General features: G+C 41.0%; 3 protein-coding genes across 4 annotated transcripts; 2 read left to right on the forward strand and 1 right to left on the reverse strand.

Moving 5' to 3' along the window:
- The first annotated feature begins 858 nt into the window (after nucleotides 1-858).
- Nucleotides 859-9,647, forward strand: galnt6 (UDP-N-acetyl-alpha-D-galactosamine:polypeptide N-acetylgalactosaminyltransferase 6 (GalNAc-T6)). 2 transcript variants are annotated; one of them, XM_026154598.1, is made up of 11 exons: nucleotides 859-1,628; nucleotides 2,853-3,341; nucleotides 3,836-4,008; nucleotides 5,814-5,963; nucleotides 7,140-7,374; nucleotides 7,463-7,580; nucleotides 7,670-7,870; nucleotides 8,022-8,153; nucleotides 8,247-8,348; nucleotides 8,434-8,592; nucleotides 9,062-9,647. In XM_026154598.1, the coding sequence occupies exons 2-11, from the start codon at nucleotides 2,863-2,865 to the stop codon at nucleotides 9,170-9,172; spliced, it is 1,860 nt and encodes a 619-aa protein (XP_026010383.1). In that variant the 5' UTR covers nucleotides 859-1,628; nucleotides 2,853-2,862; the 3' UTR covers nucleotides 9,173-9,647. The 2 variants fall into 2 exon arrangements, with proteins under 2 accessions (XP_026010383.1, XP_026010384.1); XM_026154599.1 differs by lacking the exon at nucleotides 859-1,628 and adding an exon at nucleotides 2,106-2,741.
- A 615-nt stretch (nucleotides 9,648-10,262) lies between these two features.
- On the forward strand, nucleotides 10,263-14,380 carry g6pd (glucose-6-phosphate dehydrogenase). The gene is made up of 12 exons (XM_026154479.1): nucleotides 10,263-10,616; nucleotides 11,199-11,236; nucleotides 11,376-11,484; nucleotides 11,563-11,780; nucleotides 11,861-12,019; nucleotides 12,180-12,305; nucleotides 12,396-12,489; nucleotides 12,590-12,776; nucleotides 12,911-13,146; nucleotides 13,630-13,706; nucleotides 13,895-13,987; nucleotides 14,079-14,380. Exons 1-12 carry the CDS (start codon nucleotides 10,416-10,418, stop codon nucleotides 14,167-14,169), a joined length of 1,629 nt encoding a protein of 542 aa, XP_026010264.1. The 5' UTR covers nucleotides 10,263-10,415; the 3' UTR covers nucleotides 14,170-14,380.
- Nucleotides 14,381-15,095: 715 nt separating this feature from the next.
- On the reverse strand, nucleotides 15,096-21,856 carry LOC113013497 (ceramide kinase). The gene is made up of 13 exons (XM_026154478.1): nucleotides 21,421-21,856; nucleotides 20,330-20,425; nucleotides 20,002-20,139; nucleotides 19,722-19,850; nucleotides 19,570-19,633; nucleotides 19,331-19,476; nucleotides 19,171-19,245; nucleotides 18,152-18,304; nucleotides 17,765-17,870; nucleotides 17,135-17,238; nucleotides 16,206-16,402; nucleotides 15,810-16,126; nucleotides 15,096-15,651 (listed from the first exon to the last, which is right to left on the reverse strand). The coding sequence occupies exons 1-13, from the start codon at nucleotides 21,542-21,544 to the stop codon at nucleotides 15,537-15,539; spliced, it is 1,764 nt and encodes a 587-aa protein (XP_026010263.1). The 5' UTR covers nucleotides 21,545-21,856; the 3' UTR covers nucleotides 15,096-15,536.
- Nucleotides 21,857-22,631: the final 775 nt, after the last annotated feature.

Below are 22,631 nucleotides of genomic sequence, written 5' to 3' on the forward strand. Positions count from 1 at the left end.
GTGTGCGCGCGCGCGCATGTGTGCGCGTGTGCGCGTGTGTGTGCGTGTGTGTGCGTATGTGTGTTAAAATGATAGTTTGAAGAGAATTATGTCTTCTACGCCTTTTACTGGACTGTGATTTTGACTGATTTCATTCCAACTGAAAGCCTACATGATGTATGTTTTTGGATTGTGAACCGGTTTCCTGACCACTTCAGGATTAAGTGTATGCAGAAATTTTCTGTCTGCTCTGTATTGCCTTGAGATTATGCAGTTCCAAGGTCCACATTCTTCATGGACTAGTATATACTTTACACAACAGTATTTGACCTGATTTTGTATTTGGCACACATAGGCTTGTAACCCCACCTGCCACCACCACCCCCGAAACGAGTTATATGAATGTATGTATCAATGAATATTTCTGTCTGAAGCTAATGAAGAAAGCTACTCTTTTCCAAGCCTTTGGTACTACAGAAGGAGCTAGATTACTGTACTGGTGGTCAGATTGATTCAACTGCAAGGAGTGTTTTGACATTTTAAGGTTCAAAGTTGATTGATATGCTCACTTTTCTGTCCAGAAATGCGGCCTTCATGGGCTGCAGAAAAGATCCTCACTTTTGCTCGTCCCTCTCTGGCTTCAATATGAAAGGTTAACTAAACAATGTTGCATTTTACTTTTAAAAAAGTGGCAGTCTGAGAGTACTGCATTAGTGCATTTATTGGTCTGATTAAATTCCCCTTGGTTAAGAAGTCAACAAATGTCTGTTTTGGGGTTTTATTATTATTATTTACATTTGTTTATTGTGTTTATTTGGATTGCAGTTTTAATCTATGCTGTTGCACACTTTCCCCACCTTTCACAGTAATAATAATAAAGACTTAATAATTAGGCCTACTTTCACAATCCAGCTTCAGCCCAGACAGTGGTGCTCTGTTTGTTAGCTTTAATTTAGAAATCGTGTCAATCAGCAGACTGCAATCAAGATTTCTCCCTATGACAGTAACCCGAGAGATGCTTCCTTCTCGTTTTCTGAATAAATCAGTCTACGGTTTCAAGAGGGTGATACAGGAGAGAGTATTTAATTGCGTGCACATAAATAATGAATTTCTGTTGAGGTAATAGCGATGCCACTTACAGCACTCTATGCTGAACATTAATTAAGTGACATAAATTCCTCCTAATCCCTGATGAAAAACAGCACGAATGTGTATTCCCTGCGAGTAACAGTGGCCTGTCTCAACTGCTGGCAGCCCAAGTGAGGCTCTTTGTGGGGGGAAAGAAACGCCGCAGCTTTATTTTATTTTTCTTTAAATTGCGGCTCTTATTTTTGTAGTATTTCGTATGTTTCAAGAAAGGTCCTCGTGCCATCGTCAAAATTGGCGCGTGAGATGTGACGCACGGAAATAAGTGTAAGTTCAAGACTCGCGCCGCCAGCAGGGGACTCACTTTAACTAATTATTTCAACAAATGGCACCTGTTCGAGTGAAAGCACTGGCTGGGAGACCGGTTAACGCTAAACTCCTGTTTGGAAACTTTAAGGGAACAAAAAATCCCCTAAAACGCGTCGTGTGTGAGAACACACACCAATAAAGGAATATCGAGCCTGAGGGACCAGGTGCAGATGACGGCTGTTTGTCGGTTTGAGGTAAGTAGCAGTATTTAAAGTGTAGAAACATCTACAATACCCACCTATTAGTCGCGAGCCGTTTGTGTCATCTGTGACCTTAATTGCCAGATTGGCTTCACGGGACAAAATGAGCCGTTTCTAGTTTATCTGAGACGACTCAGGACGCGTATTTTTCGTGCTATATTTAAAGCTTTTAATGGCCCTACTTGAACCTTAAACCAGGACATATGCAACCAACTCTTCCTCTTTCATTTCTACTGTGAGCGCGTTTCGCTGAAGGCCCGCTGTCTGCGTTGTCTGCACTCTCAGCATCTTGCTGACCACAGCCTAAATGCGCTACGATAGTCCTAAAGATATAGATTCATTTGAAGTTTTGCCTTCCTGATAAGGAAGAGTAGGCATAATGGGATGTAAATTCTACACAGTATTTACTTATGTGAGAGTTATGAGTGAATGAATGAAAGGTTTGTTCTTTATTTCCTCCTGTGGAACTCCATATTGGATGTCCTGTTGAGCCAGTTTGAAAGTCAGCTGGCTTGTTAAGTGAATTAATTATGACCAAGTAAGAGTGATGGGTCTCTTACTTAACAGTGGTCAGCTAAGGAAACGTGGACGTCCTGGATTGCAATGATATCATTTTTCAGGCCTCATAGTAGAAAACAGCCTCCAAGGCTGGGTGAAGTTATGCTCCTGTCATGCTCCACGTAGCAAAAAACGACTTCCTGAATCAAGTGACAGATAATCATTACTGATGAGGTGTCTTTGGGTGTGGGTGTCTTGAGGGAATGCATTGTGCGTCACCTATTTACTGGAATGGGACCTGCAGGGTCAGGCTCACCTGCTGCCACGTGGCTCGTGGAGGATTGTGGCCAGAACAGGTGAATTCAGGTGTTTACAAAGAGGTGTGGTGTGTTTGTTCTCGCTCACCTCTTCCCTGTTCTACCTACCCGCCCTGTGGGACTGTTTCCTAAAGAGACACAGGAGGAGGAGCACGGTTGGCTAGATTACCTACTGCAATGACCGTTGACGCTTGTAGAGGCGCAAGCCGGTTTAAGGGATTGTTATCATGCTTTTCATTTTTGTATTTACTGTAAAAATAGCTCGGTGACTGTTTAGCAGCTTAAAAAAAAGGTAAGGGTTACAGGCGTGTGGGGGTTGACTGGATTGTATTTCAAAGTTGGGTTCAAGACAGACAAACTCTACATCTTCTACTCTTTTCCTTTTTTTTTTTTTGCTTAACAGCGTTAAGAGAATGCGTTTTTTTATACGCCGGCGGATGTCCCCCCTTAAACTGGTGCTCCTTGGGGGGACTCTCTTCATGGTGATCTTGGTAGTTCTTCAGAGGGATGTTGGCTCTTCAGCTGGGGACCCCTGGTTACAGGATCTGGTGGTAAAGAGGGACAAGGTAATGGGGATGGTCCGAGAAGCTGTCAACAATATTGGCTTCCAGATCGGCGCTCCACAGCCACCACCAGTAAAAGAGCAGCCTACAGAAGACACCAAGTGCCCCAGTGGATTGTACACTCAGGCTGAGCTCAAACCTCACTTGGAGAGACCACCACAGGACCCCCAAGCTCCAGGGGCTGATGGGAGAGCGTTTCAAAAAGACAGCATGACCCCAGGGGAGGAGAAGGAGAAGGAGGAGGGAATGACACGGCATTGTTTCAACCAGTTTGCCAGTGACCGTATCTCGCTCAGCCGCAGTCTGGGGGATGACACCAGGCCTCCTGAGTAAGAGCATGTTATCAGATTTATTACGTACACAGCTTGGACAAGTCTCTGTTTTGCCAGCAAGTATGATGATATGTACACAGGCCAGATAATGTGCTGCATCACAGCTGGGGTCATACTCACAGAGGTGAATTATTTACATCTGTTTGCGTAATGTGCTCCCATTTTCCCTGGGAAAAAAAACACTTAGTTGAAAGACTCTTACTGTAACCAGTTTTAAATATGGTATGCACAGAATGCAGTATCCTGGTTAGTACAATGCAAGGCAATCTGTTGTAAATAGTTGAATCCGCTCTGTTTGTGTAGCGTAACATTTGTACATCCTGGTAGGCCGGAGATTTATCTGCCCAGTGACTTTTATTGTGAGCTGGTTATTAAAGGTGATGCATATTGAGCTATGTAAAGTATCAGTGAGCAAACCTTGAATATTCTCTTATGTGTCACTTTGCAAGACTGCCACCATGAAAGCTTCTCACTCTCACACACACCCACAGGTGCGTAGAGAGGAAGTTTCGTCGCTGCCCTCCTCTGCCTACCACCAGTGTTATTATAGTGTTCCACAATGAGGCTTGGTCCACCCTCCTCAGGACGGTGTTCAGCGTCCTGCACACATCTCCTGCTATCCTACTAAAAGAGATCATTTTGGTAGATGATGCCAGTACTGCAGGTAAGGGTTAAAAAACATGTAATGTCTTAGCATATGTGATGTGGAGGACTCTGACAAGAAGCCTCAGTTCAGTGGTGTGTGACAATACAGCACTGTTGGAGTAAAGTTTTATTGCTAGAAAGCAAATAATAAAGTTATTCCTTTTTTTCCTTTTAAATAATGTAAATAAAATTGTGTCCCAGCCATCATAGGAGGAGGGGAGGCTCCCAGTCTGTTGCAGTGCTAGCTGACAATCAATCATTGACGCTCACATTTATACTTGTGGCCACTTTTGGTTACTAATTAACCTAGCAGCATGTCTTTGGATTGTAAGAGGAAGCTTGGGCAGCCCTTGACCATTAGATGATCATTAGATTTGAACCCAGAACCTTTTTGCTGTGACATGATGGTGCTAACCACTGCCCCACTTTGTCACCTGTAGAAAGTAATACTTCTTACATGATATAACTGTAATCATGAATAGTTAATTTAATGTGAAAGAAAATCACTGGGATGTGGGTTATTTTTTTTTGTGTGTGTATATATATATTATAATATTGGAATAGCTGTCAAGCAATAACTGGGATAAATGCTGAAAATCTGACAAGGCTCAACTTAATAAAACTGACCTTCAGGATTTTTAGGGCAATAATTCAGTCGCTTTATCAGCTTTGATAAGATAAACTAGAGTGTTCACTTGGGATTTTAGCAGCTTGCTCATAAAATGCAAGCAAGTAGTGCTTTACAGATAGGTGAAGAGACTTGCATTTAGAGCAGGCAAACAATGGTCTGCATTGTCATATATGAGAATGACCCTGTGTTTACCAGGGAAATGTCCAGAAGGTTTGCTACAGTGAATATGAGCTGCAGGGTGATAGAAAGCCTGCTGGGAGCACCTCCAACACGGTGAAAGCAGGCAGAACAGTTATGATAAGAGACCTGTTTTTAATATTCTGTTCACTGCTTTCCAAAATGGGAAGTGTTTATACAATCCAGCATGTCAGGTGATATGACTTTGCTTACACTGTTTGTCAAAGCTGACTACTCACTTTTTGAAATGGTAAATGTTGTGCATCAGCATACCTTCACCATTTTTACCTGTTTTTTTTGTTTTTGTAAATCTGCTGACATGCCATTTGTTTCATAGAAAGACGCTTTGTTATGGTTTGCTCTCTAGTTCGAATCTAAGCTGTGCAGTCATTGGAATGCCTTTTTATTTGTAGGTCAGGTTTACTACAATGTTGTAGCTAAAAGATTGCAATCGCACTAAAATAATGAGCCCACTGCTACACGTCATCAAAAACCTCAAGCATCCTGTTGTTCATTAATGGTATTTGGTGGCCTATTAGATGAGCTTAAAATATCTTTTTTTTTCTTCCTTTTTTGCAGCAGTTTTCACTCATATCATGTTGGCACCCTCAAATGCATTTCCTACTGTATGTGAGGTTCTCATTTGACTAACAGATCGCTTTCATAATGCTCATGGTGCGAAGCTGGAGGATTCAGTTAGACTGAAACTTGTAAGAAATGTGGTGTTCACTGTGGTCAAGAAGGCTTCTGCAGAGGAAATGTAACCTAGTTTTACGAGCAGTGTTTACAGTTCATTGGTATTTCTTTTTTCAGTGCTCTCATGGGTACAAACTTTATGGATGATTGACTTTTTCATGTCATTTCACTAAATGCTCTTAGTTTGAAGTTTAATGTCTGTCACATTAACCGCATTGATTACAAAGTAACTTTTATTGCAGCAAAGTTGCAGCTTGCCTCAGGACAACTTTTGTTTTACGTAAAGGAAGGACTGACATGATTATGTTGCTTCCCTGCAGAGCATTTGAAGAGCAGGCTGGAGGAGTATATACGTCAGCTGAAGATTGTCCGTGTGGTGAGGCAGCCAGAGAGAAAGGGCCTCATCACAGCAAGGCTTCTTGGTGCCAGTATTGCGCAAGCTGAAGTTCTCACCTTCCTTGATGCACACTGTGAGAAAACGCACATGCAAACAATACACAAGTCAAAGTTTCCATTTTAATCATCCCAGGTGATTTACTGAGGCATTTCAGAGTTGGAGGGTTAAATGTATGTGCTTTTTCAGCTTCTAATACTGTAAATAATCTAATACTCCAGTACTCTAATACAAGTGTTTACTACAGCAGTAAACGTATACATATACACACATACCCACACAATTTTCACTTGTCCATATTTTGTAATACGTGATTATTTCATCTTACGTGTACTACTAAATAAGTGTTGGTTTTATGCGCTGCTTATGAATATATTAAAACCACATAGTTTAAGGGCAGGACCCCAGAAAAGGAGTGGTTTTAATGAAGCAGTATTGAAACGGATGTAGTCAAAACCTGCACCTCTTCTTTTAGTGACTGCTGCATTTGACACACGTAATCAATTCAGCTTGTTGAAATTATCTCTTTTGTTTTACGCTCTTTTTATTTAGTAACTGTTAAACTCTTTCTGCCTAACTGATTCACCGTCGGATACAGTTCAGCGTTTTCATACAAGATCCTTAATTACTTTGGTCTGTGCATTTACAGTGTTTTCCATCAACATTTAAATATTTTCACACAGAAGAAAGAAAAATTCAGCTAAATATAATGCCAGCAAACATCTGTCATTACTGTCTATATGAGGTCAAACTCATTTTACACGGAGGGTCAAAAGGAACCCACTTTGATCTTGAGTGGAACAGACAAACGAAACTCCACTTTGTATCAGTGTAAAGTTTAACCACACATTTAATCCTTTCTTATAATAAGATAAAGAAGTGCAATTTCAACAGCAAATCTTGTTTTTTCTTCATGATAAATGTGTAAAATTACAGAATTTTTTTTTTTTTTTTTAATTTCTTTAAAAAAATTATTTATTATTCACTTACTTTGCTGTAGCATGAATGGCTCTTTATCAGCAGCAAAGCTGTAAAACTCACAAAAATACAGTTAAGTCACAAAAATCTATGGCCTCCTTCATATTTTCCAAAACTGTTCAGTTGTCCTGATTGGAGTCTTTGGCTGGCCGATTCTGGCCCCTGTGCCTTATGTTTGACATTCCTGGTCTATATGTTACACTGAATGTGGTATTATTTTTGTAGTTGATATTAAGAAATATGAAGCCATCACTGTCCTGTTTTCCCCGTTTAGGCGAGTGTTTCCATGGTTGGCTCGAGCCCTTACTGGCTCGAATTGTTGAGGAACCCACTGCTGTGGTTAGTCCAGAAATCAGCAGCATTGACCTCAACAGCTTCCAGTTCCATAAGCCTGTGGCCACCAACCGCGCCTATAACAGAGGTAACTTTGACTGGAGCCTGTCTTTTGGCTGGGAACCCATCCCCGAGGATGCAAAGAGGCTACGCAAGGATGAAACCTACCCTGTAAAGTAAGAACAGTCATGTTGGTGTCACGTTCAACTTCCTGAATTGTATAAAATACCTGATTGGTTTTCTGTCTGACTATGAACATTTCAGAACGCCCACTTTTGCTGGAGGTCTCTTCGCGATCTCACAAAAGTACTTTGAACACATCGGAACATACGATGACCAGATGGAGATTTGGGGCGGTGAAAATGTGGAAATGTCATTCAGGGTCAGACCTCTTTATCTAATCTCTGCTTACACAGATCCACTTTGTCACAAGTCTCCTGTTACTGAGTTTGAGTGTCATTTTTGATTCAGGTGTGGCAGTGTGGGGGTCAGCTAGAGATCATCCCTTGTTCTGTGGTGGGCCACGTCTTCCGTACCAAGAGCCCCCACACCTTCCCCAAGGGCACTGAGGTCATCACCCGCAACCAGGTGCGCCTAGCTGAAGTCTGGATGGATGACTACAAGAAGATCTACTATCGGCGTAACCAAAATGCAGCAGTTATGGCCAGTGAGGTCAGTTTTAAGAATAATTTATCACCCTTGTTCTGATACTTTTTGGCTGGAATTCAGACTCATGTTGATATGATTTTGTACTCATAAGTTTATTAGTGTGTTTTGTTTTGTTTTTGTTTTTTTTCTAAATAACGCCCCTTTTGCTGTACAGCATAGATTTGGAGACATCTCTGATCGCCTGAATCTGAGAGAGAGGCTTCATTGCAAGAACTTCAGCTGGTACCTAAATACAGTCTACCCAGAGATCTTTATTCCGGACTTAAATCCAGAAAAATCTGGATCTGTGAGTCAGTTTTGTGAATAGCGAACATCTAATGCGCAACATGTGATGTGTACCTGTGGCACTATTTAATTATTGTGTCCATGTTTGGTCCAGATTAAAAACTTAGGGTCTAATATGTGCCTGGATGCTGGAGAGAACAACCAGGGGGGTAAACCTCTCATCATGTATCATTGTCACAACATGGGAGGCAACCAGGTAAAGTAACTGATGCAGTATGTTAAAGACAAGTTGATTATGCTTTTCAACATTCGAGTTCTAATTGGATGATTGTGTCCTTTAGTACTTTGAGTATACGTCTCATAAGGAGCTGCGTCATAACATTGGAAAACAGCTGTGTGTTCATGCGGCGGTGGGATCAGACCCGGTGAAGCTTGAGCTGTGCCGGCTTAAGGGGAAAGGTACCAGTGTGGCCCCTGAACAGGAGTGGGTCTTTACAGAGGTGAGGAGCAGTTGGAGGCCAACATTTCTTTTTCTTTTTTAACATTTGGCCAAATGCAGCTAATCGCTATCATACTTGTCCACCACATGTAAAGCTACAGCCATCTTCCAGGTAGCTGCAACTGGGAAATAAAGGGGGAAAAGAGTGAGCTTACTGAGTGTCATCATGAGGTTGCTGAAAAATCTAGTGGACGGTCATCGCAAAGAAAAACTTATAAAACCTCAACTTGCCGTGTGTACACTCTGAACTGCTTTAATGCATGATATATAATATGTAAGGTAGAAAACTTTAGAGGTGGTGCTAGGGAGATTTTACCTTCAGCAGGGCCATCTTTTGCTTTAAATCTCCTGTGATGGTTGTGATTTTTCTCAAACTAGATGTTTAACCAATTGTTGTTGTATCCAAACAACAGTTATTTCTTTTAATTATTATGTTTATTTGAGTTTTGCCAACTCCTTCTGTTCTTCAGGAAAATCTTCTGAAGAATCCAAGCAGTGGACAATGTTTAGCGTTGAAAGGAGGCCAGATTTTGATGGACTGCAATGCTGCCGAACTCCACCAGCACTGGACTTTCACCTGACCTTCCAGTCTTCCCGCCGGGTGACCTTTGATACCTTCTACCCTCCCCCCCTTTCTCAAACCTGGCACAAAGGAGCCACATCAATATTGATCGAGTAGAACTTCACCGAAGCTGTGAAGCTTGGGGCGCATACTGAATGAATATTTAAAGAAGGAGGGACAAGGTAAAGACGGTCACATCTGTCAGATGCCTGGGGTGGTCTTAGTTCATTTTAAATTTATTTATGAAAGAAACTCTGCAAAGACATTTGCTGGTGGTTGGGGATCTTCAGCGTCTGGGCTGCGGCACTTGGGAGTGTGACCTTGATCAGGGCGAAGCTGTGAAAACATGACCTTAAATGACTGGATTTGCTCCTAAACTTGGAAAATTCTTCTTGCTTTGTTTTTGTCAGACACTGAATGTGATCATAAGTTTATATCTTACTGAGGAGTAACAGATGTCTGCTTTTTAAATAAAAATTATGTTTTAGATGAGGGCTTGTTTGTACACAGTATGTTTTTTGTTTGTTTGTTTTGTCTTTTGTTTTTTGGGTTTTTATTTTTTGTTTTATTTTGTTTTTAATTGCCAAGACTATTCCTGAAAGTTTTATACATAAAAACAAAAATATATTGGAGTTGTAACAATCTTCTGTTGTACGTTGTGCTTCTTTGTATATATTTGATAAATATTACATAAGGCACTAATCTTAATTTTCTTTTTAGCTGGGCAATGGTTGGCACTGATTAACAAAATGTAGCCACTCCTAGGAAGAAGTAAAGGAATAATTTACAAAGACTCTTTGGTTACTGATACTGCAATATCAACTCATTGGGCTTCAAAGTTACGGTAGCCTTAAGCTGTCAGCCTGGAAACGCTTCATGATTCGTTTTACAGCCCGAGAAAACTGTGTCCAGGGTCGTAGTCTGATAAGAACTCATTCCTACAAAGAGTTAAGACTTGCTTTGTCAGAGATACCTGTTAGGCAGTTGTGCAACATTTATCTAAGGAGTGGCTGAGGAGCAAGAAACATTCATGGCATTAAATTCATGTGATTAGACCTGAAATGTGACTTAACGCCACTGAGCAGGTTCATCAAACTTCAGCTGATGGATTGAGGATTCTTGATTTCATATGCAAATGAGATTTATGGAAAAGCAGAGTAAATGGCAGCGGTTACATTGGAGGAAGCAATGGCACAGATGCATTACCCATTTTGTACAGTAGGTGGCAGCACACAGTCGGGAAACTTTTCTGCAAGGCGAGGATGACAGCTGAAATGTCGAGTGTCATGCAGCCACAGGGAAACGAGTGGTCACAGCAGACGGTCGAAGAACAGATGGGTCAGAAGATGAGCTCAGAGAGTCTGACTCGCTCTGAGGTGTTTGGGCAGCTCAGGAGGGAGCTTTACGGGGAGGAGCGGTCAAGTCATTCCAATACACACTTATTCATCATACTGGGAGCATCTGTGAGTACAGCTCTTAAAACTGCTCTTTCATGCAGCATATGATGAAATGTCTCGTTTAATGTGGTCACTGGTCTTGTAGTAGCACCGTATTCTAAACACATCGCGGTGTCTGAAGTCACGGGCTGGTTTGAGGAAAAAAAAAACGTGCATAAAAATAATTCACATATTGTTGCAGTGTGGTGATCCGAATGAAAGCCAGGTGTGAGCGCATGCAGTTTGAAATGTGCTGCATCTACTTTTTCCTTTGTTGAGCAACAATAGAAGCTGATGATTTAGCAGCGAAAACATTTTCACCGTTTTTGGCTTTGAGCCGGGAACAAAGTACCAGTTGCATGTTTATCGGTCATGAATGTTTTTTTAAAGTAACCTAATTCACACTTACAAGTCTGAGTTCTGCAGATCAGGTGTGTTGCTGGAAAATGTGACTTATTCAATTACTCTGCAGATTCTTTTGCACCACAGTGATTATTTCCAAAGTTTACTTAGTCTTTGGACTCTGAGTGTCCGTTCACTGTGAATAGATCTAAAGAAACGTGTTTTTTTTTTGTTTTTGTTTTTTTGAAATTTGTATGATTTAAACAGGGAGATCTTGCTAAAAAGAAGATCTATCCAACCTTATGGTGAGTAAAGAACTGCAGCACGCACACAGCAGCTACATTAATAACAGAGCTGTGCTTTAAAGTTGTTTGGTCACCTTGTGTAATGAAGAGTTTGACCTTTGGCCAAAGTTTTCTGCATTGCTACCTTTGAATTTTTCAGGTGGTTATTCAGAGACGGCCTTCTTCCAGACAACACGTTTTTTGTGGGTTTTGCTCGGTCCAGCTTGACTGTAGAGGACATCAAGGCAGCATGTCTGCCCCACATGAAGGTAATACCTTTAAGGGTGTTTGACTATTAAAGATAAGATTTTGTGTTTTCAGAAATCATTGTTCCACATCTTCCTCAGGTCAGTGATGAAGAAAGCGACTACCTATCAGCCTTCTTCAGTAAAAACTCCTACCTGAGTGGCAGGTATGATGACGGCAGCTCCTTCGACCAACTCAGCAAACATCTGTCATCTCTCCCTGGGGGCGCCAACGCTAATAGACTTTTCTACCTGGCTCTACCACCGACTGTCTACCATCATGTCAGCAAAAACATCAGAACCCACTGCATGAGCCTCAAGTTAGTACCTGACGAGTCCTTAAAATCAATATCTCACTTAGTGTTGATTGCATTTTCCTAATCCACTGTTTTTGTGGCAGAGGTTGGAACAGGGTAATTGTCGAGAAGCCCTTTGGTCGTGACCTCCAGAGTTCACAGGAACTGTCAACCCACCTGTCGTCCCTGTTTACAGAGAACCAGATCTACCGCATAGATCACTACCTGGGAAAAGAGATGGTCCAAAACCTCATGGTGCTCAGGTAACAAGCTCAGTACAGACTTTTTTGGGTGGACATTATCACAGGAATGAACTTTCAGGTTGTCATAGACAGTATTGCTGAATTTCAGAAGTATTCATTACTATTCAACTTTTCCATCCTCCTGTTTTGTTTTAGTAATATTTTACTCACTCATTTCCAGGTTTGGAAATCGCATTTTTGGACCCATATGGAACAGGAACAGTGTGGCCTGTGTGGTTCTCACCTTCAAGGAGCCTTTTGGCACTCAGGGCCGTGGAGGATACTTTGATGACTTTGGTATTATTCGGTGAGAGAGACTGCATTCAGATAAATGTAAGTTAAAAAAAAAGCTAGTTTGTAAACTTTCCCTCATTGCTTTCTTTTCTTCTTAATATAGAGATGTCATGCAGAACCATCTTCTCCAGATGCTCTGTTTGGTTGCAATGGAGAAACCTCCTTCTACCAGTCCAGATGATGTGAGGGATGAGAAGGTAAAACCAGGGATTGGAAGAATTTGGGAATTGCTTTCCATAGCACGATTATCAAGTCTTCGCCATCCTTTATCCACCCCATTTTTTTCTCAAACTCTAGGTGAAGGTGTTGAAGTGTATACCTCCTGTTGAAGTATCAGATGTTGTGCTTGGCCAGTATGTCGGAGATCCTGAAGGGGAAGGTCAATCCAGACTGGGATACCTTGATGATCCCACGGTGCCCAAAGACTCCTGGACACCAACTTTTGCAACAGCAGTCCTGCATGTCCAGAATGAGAGATGGGATGGTGAGGCTTTAGTCCAGCTTTTTTGTTCCTCACCTGTCTCTCCTAGTCTACATTTTATCAAGCCTCCTTAAATTCTCCTTCTGCTTTTGCATCCATTATGTATGTCATCGCACCATGCACACCATGTACATCAGGAGTTCCTTTTATTCTGCGCTGTGGTAAAGCACTAAATGAGCGGAAAGCAGAAGTACGTCTGCAGTTCACTGACGTGCCGGGAGACATTTTTGGTGATTGCTGTCAGAGGAATGAGCTGGTGGTGCGGGTGCAGCCAGATGAAGCCATTTACTTAAAAATGATGACCAAGAGGCCTGGAGTTTACTTCAATCCAGAGGAGACTGAGCTGGATCTCACCTACAAGAGTCGATACAAGGTGCCTCAAGCTCATGTCAAAATATTAATTGTAATCCAGCTTTCAGAAGCAACTCTTACTCTTGCAGGAAACGTATTATGCTTTTCCTTACAGAATGTATATATTCTGTAAGGAAAAGACAATTTATTTATGAGCAATCCTTGTGAGCCACAACCTTAGGCTTAGACTGCTTCAGTTTTTTGGGGGGGTTGTTCTACCTTGAAATGATGTCAGTATGTGTGGAAATCCTTAATCCAGTCATCTCAGACAAATTGCTCCAGATGTTAGTACAGCAGTGACACCCACCTGTTCTTCAAAGACTCTCTTGGCAATAGATGGAGTTGGAAAAAAGCACAATAAATCACTTTTAAAATAATATTATATTTAATACATTTTGAGACTTTTATGGTGGATGTCCCATTGTTACTTATCCTTGATACTGTAGGCCAGTAAACTTGAACTTAGTATGCATGTAGGAGTTTAACAGCTGCTGTCTATCTGCAGGATGTGAAGCTCCCAGATGCTTATGAAAGACTCATACTGGATGTCTTCTGTGGAAATCAAATGCATTTTGTTCGCAGGTAGGTGCCATCATTGAAAACATGAGCACATCTGCACAGTTGTTGCCAAATATTTTATCAACACTTTTAGTTGGAGATGTGCACCGGCCACGTTTAAACAGCTCTTTTTAATTTTTTAGGCAGTGATTTTCAGTGTTCCCTCTTTTTATTTATTTTTTTGTTGAAATGTTTTCATCTTTCTGTCTCAGTGATGAGTTACGGGAGGCCTGGAGGATCTTCACCCCCCTCCTCCACCAAGTAGAGAAAGAGAAGCCACGCCCCATTCCCTACACATATGGAAGGTAAATACTGTTTTATCAGGCAGAATGAAATACGCATATCATACTTTAACAGTGACAGTTCTTCTTTCCATCTTATCTGTTATGTCCACAGTCGTGGTCCAAGAGAAGCAGACGATCTCCTGAAGAGAGTGGGATTTCGCTATGAGGGAACATACAAGTGGGTGCAACCCCACACCGCTTAATTCTTTCTGTCTCACAATCAAGTACTTGAGAAAAGATGGTAAACAAACAATCAAGTTTACTGCAGTCACTGCTGCACTTGATTGATTTCTGCATGCACAGAAGAAAGCACTGCTTTTCATGACTAATTATGACAGCAGAGATTAAAACAAGCTGTAACAGTCTGATTTTGATGTAAATCTGGTATTTCTAAATAAATCATCATTCACTCTTTTTCTTGCAATTTTTTTAAAAGCTTTGCAAATATCTGTATTCCTACGACCTTTGGACATTGTGGACATGGAAAATCTACAACCTTTATGGTATCTTATAGATACTAGTATAGGATAATTATTTACTGGCTGTGCCATTTAACTCTTAAGAATTCAAGATTGTTCACTGTATTGTAAGGCCTTTGTTTACAACTGTCACTAATGCTCAATGGGAGTCATAAACAGACTTATGTATACCAGAAGGACCTGCTGGCCTGGTTCGTAACAACAGGAGCCTCTTTTAGTATCAGTCATGCAGGAAACACATTTAAATGTCTGGCGTCAGGTAAGAACTCTCAGGTATGTTCTAATCTTACTAACATGTTAATCTCTTACAATGCATAAACGTGTTTTCAAATGGCTTTATATTTTTCTATTTCTATCAGCAGTTTTCACCAGATTTATTCTGGTTCTTGTACTTTGTCTCTGCTAGGTTCAAGGCCTAACTGGAACTGCATGCACACAGTTTCTTTAACATCAGTAATAGACCATTAAGTGATCCTGCCAGTACTTTGAAGTGCAGCAAGAACAAACATCTTTTTAAACAACTATTTGTAGTTTCTTGTGACAACCTATTGAAGTAATGATTTTAATGGGCCATATATGTTTGTAAATTGTCATGCATTTCATAGATTTGTGTGAAGCTAGAAAATTGTTCACTGATAATGTAGAACCAGTAATCATTCACCTTTTATTCAGCTGGATATACAATCTGCACTGCTGCTGAACAATCAAGCAATAAAAAGTCAAGCAATAAAAAGTCATTGCACAAAGATTTTGTCTTTCAAGTTCTGTTTGCATTTCCCATGACTCTATTCTCTGAAAACTTGTGCACATAAATAAAATTCAGACCACAAGCTGCTCACTTGCCGCATACTGTATAAATTAATGTAGTTTACTGAGAAAAAAAGCCCCCAAAATTAGCAAGCGGTAGTCAACTAACACACACATGCACATTTAAGAATAAATAGTCTTCATCATTATTACAATGAAGATAATCCATAGAAGTACCTGAAATAAAAGGAACTTTTTGGCAATCACAGAAAGCAAGTCTGGCTTTTTAATTTTTTAATAAATTCACAAATCAGTCCCACGATGCAAACACTCCATTCTTCAGACTATTTGTATGTGATGCATCTACTTTTATTCTTGTCACTCTCCTGGCTGCAGTTCTGCATGGCTGCTCCGTCCTCAATGCCCCTGGCGTACAGACGTACCAGCTGACCGTGGATCCTGACAGAAGTGAACAAATCTAATTATATATCTTATGTTTCATAACGTATTGTGGGATCTTTACCCTACAATACAAAGGGCTATGAGGCAACTGTTGTAATTTAGCACTGTATAAATAAAATTGAATTGTAGAACAACATGTTGGGTGGTGCTCTTACCTGCAGAAGATCTCAGTGAAAGGCAGAATCTCTCCATCACAGTTCCACACGGACACAGCTGGAGTCTTTTTGCAGCACAGACCACACAGGATGGGAGCCACTGTTTTGTGCTCGTTCATCGTCTCTCGCTCCACCACACTCTGTGCCAATTGCTGCTGAGATCCATTTCTGCTTACAGTGTCCACGTATTCTCGCTCTTCGCCACCTATTGCGCGATTCAGCTCTCCGATTCCTTCGTGCACCTCTTCTTCTCTGCCATCTGGGAGAGAGAAACGGACGGCCTTCACTCGATGGACCTCCACAAACGGCAGGTCAAACTAGGAGAAGCAGGAACGATTGGGTCAAGCAGTTTCTAAAGTTTCTCAGTCCATTTGTTTTCAGCTGAATGTGATATACCTGGTCCTGTGTGCTTGTGTGTCTGTAGAGGAACTTGAGGAAGCTCAGTGGGTGAGTGTCCCATACTAGGATGAGATCCCCTGTTCCGTCTGCCAGATGAGCAGACGGAGAGAGACCTAATGGGCTCCTGGCACATGAGCTGGACATACAAGTGATCGATACACACCTGAACCTGCCCTCCACACTCACCCATTCACCTAAAGAGAGACGAAGAGATTGGAGAAGCTACAATTAGAACGATTTTAGCAGATGTTGATGATTTCTAAAAGAAAATAATATTTGGCCAATGTGCCCCAGGGGTTATAAGGCAATTTTTAATAGAGTAAGGAAATGGGGGAAAAAACATTTGTGTGATTTTACTTATTTCAATATGTGTTGTGGACAACAACAGGAAGGCAAGAAAAACTCAAACCACCAGTCGTGACAACCAAGGTATAGAGAAGGGCACGTCTGAACAAACAAAAAGTTGTATCTTGAAGCAGATGGGCTGCAGCAGAAGACCACACTGGGTGCGACTGCTGTCAGCTAAAAACAGGAAATTGAGGCTATAATTTTCACAGGCTCACCGAAATTGGACCACAGAACACTGAAAAAAAATCTTTTGTGGTTCACTTTTGTTCCAGTTTTGATTGTTGGTAGAGTCAGAATTTGGCATAAACAACATAAAAACATGATTCATCCTGCCTTGCATCAACACTTAAGGGTGGTGGTGTCAGTCAGTGTCACAGGGTACCCATCTTTGGATGGCTTCTTCTCTCATCATCCCAAACTGGTTTCTTGAACATGACAGTGAGTTCACTGCACTTAAACAGCATCCACAGTCAAGCTCAAACCAACAGTCCACATTTGAGATGTGCACCAATCTGCAGCAGCTGTCTGATGTTATCTTGTTATCATGTACCAGAATTTACGAGTATTTGTATCGTTACCTTCAGAGTCATTGCTGTACTGGCTGAAGTGGGAGCTGTACAGGGAGCCTGAATCAGAAGTGTGTGGGAATAGTCGCTCTGTACTTCTGGAGCACACATTGCACCTAAAAAGAACAAAGAGTTTCACTCTCCTTCAAGTCTGTGAACTAACAAGCTCCCTGACCTTAGCAACAGCATTCATAAGAGCATTATAATCCATTCGCTGACAGCCAGAGACACCTGCTCCAAACAAAAACTAAGGTACTAACAAGAGGCTTGGTCTCAACTTTCAACTAGATCAAGTTTCTCTTGCTATGTCTCTTCTACCCTCCTCAAGGAACGAGCAACCAACACCCGAGTCCCTGCTACAGGGGGTAGCAGTTACAGTATCTCAAAGTGAATTTGACCCATTTCACTAGTCCTTGAATAATAATGATGCTCCTCACAAGGGCACCTTCTCGCTTTCAAATTAAAAGATTAAAAATGATCTTCCTTTTTAAAACCCCCACCAGAGTAACAAAAAAAGTTAAAGGCTTTCATATTTTCTTCAAGGTCACGTTTTGGCCTGACTTGCAAGTGAAAGTTGCAGTTACATTAACAATGGGAGGAAGAGCACAGTCTCTTTTTATCTCTTTCTAGTAGGCGTTTTACCCTGAGAGGCAGCGCGTTTTATCCTTAGGGCTGGAGAGCAGTGGGTCTGCTGGTAGATACTGAACTATGCCCGCATAGCTTCTGTTGCTCAGGTACACAACTGTACCTATACAGAAGAAAAAAAATTAAGGTTGGGTAAAAATACAGAACACCAGATACTGTATATGTGCAAGATTTTAAAATAGAACAACAGTGGTTTTACTATAGCAAATGCTGAAAAGGGAAGCACAGATGCCACTAGAGACTTTCAATTTGGTCATCTTGATAACAGTTACAGTTTCAGGGTGAATTTTTAACTTTGAGATAAAAATAAATATAGAGAATCTGACAGAATGTTCTTCAGCAGACTGTCATTTGCTTTGTTTTAAAAGAATCATCGGTCTGGACCTGAATAGTCGTATCTGAGAGGTCCCATCCAGCGGTGTTTTTCACTCTCAGCCAGTACGTCTCCATAGAAGCCATAGCCCACCAGAGATACCGAGTAGCGTACCAGGGTGGAAGCATGGTGAACTGAACACACGTCTAATGGCTGAGAGTCTCCTGCAAGGCATTGAGGGCATCAAGGGGTGGGTATACAAACTTATTTATACAGTTCCAATTTTGAAAAAAATATATATGATCAGGGTTACACTCCCTTTACATTCATGAGAAAAAGTTTTCACAAGACTGTGCGATTCTATGAAAACATCGATACACTGTTAACTGCTTCCATAGGAATTTTGAGGGGAAGTAGCATCCAGGTACTGCTAATCAAATGCACTTGATTATTGATTATCATAAGTGTGAGCACCTCGATAAAAGCAGAAGATTTTGCAGTGTGCAGATCTGGAGCATTCAGGTGTTTGCTAACACAATGCCAAGGAGGAAGGGCACCAGCAATGACCTCAAAACCATCAATCTGGAAAAGTTTATAAGGGCATTTCTTAACATTACGGTGCTTTATTTTTCTTAAAAACCAAGCACAGCACCACAAACACCTAATACCGACTGTCACAGTCACGTAAGGTGGTGGAGGATTTGGGTTCGTTTTTTTAGAGTCAAATGTGAGGCCATCTGTTTGACAGCTAATGCTTGTCCCAAATGGGGTCATCCAACAGGACAATGACCCCAAGCACAAAATCTACGACAGAATAACTTAAAAAGAAAAGAATCGAGATGTTGCAATGACCCAGTAAAAGTCCAGATCAGACAGGGCCTTAAGAGACCTGTGCATGAACAAAAATATCCAAACCTCAATGAACTGAAGCAAAATTGTAAAGAAGAGTGGTAATACGAATATAATTATTTCAAGTTTTTGCTACCGAATATAGTTCTTTGAGACATGGGGTGTACTTAGTTTCCACGCAGCTGCAGAGAGTCTTGTGAAAACGTTCTTTTTCACATGACCGTATGCAATATTTCCTCACCAATAATGATGTGCAAAGCTGAAGAAACAGGATCAATAACCCCCACTGTGGCATAACACACACAGTCTGTGGAACCTAAAATAGATAACACATATCAGGAAGTGAGAGTGACACCTTTAAATCTGAAGCCATCAGTTTATAATTGCTTGTGAACAACAACCTGCAGGGATGATGCCAATATGAAGTGGGCATGGCTGCAATGTGACAGCGGGATCAGTCTCACAAAGACCTGCCTCTTGTTGTGTCCGCCCAATCAAACCATGAAGTACTTCACTGAACATGCCATCGCCACCCACACAGACCACACTGCAATAAACAAACATAATCGTTTCTATTATGAAAGCACCTCACAGTGCTCTTTCACAACAGTATTTATACCGCTGCGCTGATAGCACTTACCCATCAAAGCCTGTCAGATCTTTCTTCAAGAGGTGGTCTCTGGCTTGGTTAGCCCGTTCAGTCACTGAAAAAGTTTATATAATGATTACATGTAAACTGTAAGGCTGTGTGTCAGAGTTAAACTTTAAACATCAACTGTGCGATCAGTTTACCTATAACATGAGAGCTGATCCCAGCCAGCTCAAACAGAGGGGCAACAAGTGAATGGTAGATCTCTCTTCCTTTCTTTTTTCCTCCAAATGGGTTGATGAACACCAACAGTCTATGTGGACGCAAAGGACCTGAAAGATGCATGTTGAATATCACAGATGGGAGCTCAAAACGTCAGATATGCAACAGATTTTTTTTTTGTTAAAGTAAAATAATAGTCTATTTAGGAGAAATACAAGGTTAAATATCAGCTGTGTTTCTAGTCCAATTATCCACCCCTACTGTGAGTTTTGAGGGCAGTCCTTAGGTGATTTGTCCACTGGTCTCTGAGGACCCGACTGGGGCAGCTGAACTGGGTCCGGCCCAGGTTCCACAACAACCCATAAGTGCTTCTACTCCTGCTACGCTTGATGTAGAAAACTGAAGGCAGATGACAGATACAAGAAATGGAAACCATGATGTAAAACCATAGTATCAACTGTTGGAAGTGGTGGTGGTGGTGGTGATGATGATAGTAGGGGGGGCTACAGGCACACATTGCACAAAATTGTAAAGTAAGCTGTGAACTTGGGTGTATAGTTTTCGAACTACACCGTCATCTAAAACCCACCTGTGAAATCTTTGTCTGTGTCTTCAACTGACTTCTGGGGCAAGATCTCCACCCGACCGTTCTCCACTCCAACCACCTCTGCCACAGGTACTGAAACTTCAATCGCGCAAACGCACAATGTGAAAAAATTGATTAAACATGTTTCTTTGTGTCGCTGCAACTGAGTGAACTTTTTAACTCTACAAAAGGATTGTTTCTCATTTTTCACTTGTCATAGAAATTAATGCATGATACAGCTGGTTCCTTGCCAGGTCTCAGGCCCAAACAATACAATAATGCTAGCTGAAATTCCATGCTGCTTCAGTTTCATCATGGTGCCCCTATTCGTTTATGCTGCTGCTTTATTAAGATGCGGTGGCTCACGAGGACGCTTGAATAGAGCTGAGCTATTGTTTATGTGATACCTTTAAAAACATAAGATGGAGAAGGTTTATTGTGTCTGCTGACTGACTGGCACACCTAAAAGGATCAAATTCTACATAATTTACTATGGCAGTGTATCATAAATCACAATGTGTTAGTGGTTTTAACTGGACAGTATTAAAATATTTTTTCACCTATATTTGTGGATGAGACAGAAAAAAAACCCCACTTTTTAAAAAAAAAATGCAAACTAGAATTTAAGCTCAGTGTTGGCTTATAATATTATGCCAGGAGGTGGGTGTGTTTGTGGCTGTGTTTTTAGTAAACTACCTTTGTAGGTCATGTGTCATGTTTGTGCTGCTCAACTCGTTCTTCACGTTTTCTGCATGCACTTAGATTCAATTGATGTGCCCCTTCTTGTGTTCAAACTTAACGCCTAGTTTGTAATTGGTGTTTGTGGTGTAGGCCACTGTCTTTTTTTGTCAGTTCAGTTCAGTTTATGTCAGTACAGTGCAGACGAAGCAGACTTTCTCTTTTAAATGTGGTGTTGCAAAGTGGTCCATGTGTGCACATTTATATTTGGCTCTTTAAATGTTAAGTAAAACAGGGGAGAAGTGCATTGTGAAACTTTCTGAGTGTTTGTGTCGCGCTCTCATTTAAACACAGTCTCTATAAAGCCCCATTAAACATCTAGGATACAGATGTGAGGGAGATACACGAGCACTTACCTGTTTTCTTGTCACCATTCTTTTTATCCGCCTCAGTCCATTTCAAATGCCAACCTGTGAGGACGGCCCGATATCTTTTATTTCCGATCCACAAACTTGACTCCAACCTCAGGTCAGTCTCCATCTGGAAAAGCGCTCTCAGTCACAGAGTCAGTCTTTCCCGTATGCCAAAACGCGTTCCTGATCACACTTTATGCCCATGGTGTTTGCATGCCTGAGAAGTGCAGACACCGGCGATCTGAACTCAGTTTCTGAATACAGGCTCAGAGTATTATTCCTTTAAAATGCTGAAGTCACCGCCCGATACACGGGCGTTATTCTGCAAATACCCATTTCCTATCTGCACCCTGCTCTTCTGATACCTGCTCGATTTGCATGTTGCGCTGCTGATTGGATGCCAGGTGTTTACCTGGAGCAATGTGGCCAAGTAGGCTAATCTGACGCGAATGTGTGCTTTCTCGCTGTTTGATTGACCTAAAAGCATTGCTTCGTTGACAGAATGGGGAATTTAAATGCATTTAAATACGTCATCTAAATATTTTGAGTGTGGAAGCCTCTGTAAATCATCAAATATTAAGACTAATAATACATGTTGTAGACTAATATAGGGCGACAAGTAGAAGATAGATGGTATTTAAAATTACAGTCTACCGTAATTTATTTTTTAACAAGGATGAGACTTTTAAATAACAGAATGAGACACACTATAAATCTGACATATGCAGCAAGGAGGACAGCAAAGTAAAATAAATAACTATCTAACTAAACTATCGTTTACTGCAAAAAAGATTTTGCAAAAAAGATTTTGCAGTAAACGATAGGATATAAAAGGCAGTTTATCCGAAGGTTGAGAGTATTAATTGATTAGTGCTGAAGCAACATTGTTATATTTTAGCAGGCTTTTTTTGGTTTTGTTTTGTTTGTTTTTGTTTTGTGGGATTGCTCTTACATTTTTTTTAAATCTCTAATATAAACTTTTTCAACAACAGTTTGTTTAATCCAGTGTCTATTAAAAAATCCTCTTTTGTGTTTGGAAGTGTTTGAAAATGTGTTGCATTTGTATCATATTATTTAAAAATCTTCATCTAAACAGAGAATGTTGTCTAGTAAAATGTGTGCATCAGTTCCGTGTTAATTTACAAAAATGTATAACCTCAAATTACCTATAGTTGTCTGTCTGTTAGCCACCGTCGGGCCACAGCAAGGGTTTA

This window comes from Astatotilapia calliptera, chromosome 20 (genome assembly GCF_900246225.1).
Source record: "Astatotilapia calliptera chromosome 20, fAstCal1.2, whole genome shotgun sequence".
In the NCBI taxonomy this organism is placed as follows: domain Eukaryota; kingdom Metazoa; phylum Chordata; class Actinopteri; order Cichliformes; family Cichlidae; genus Astatotilapia; species Astatotilapia calliptera.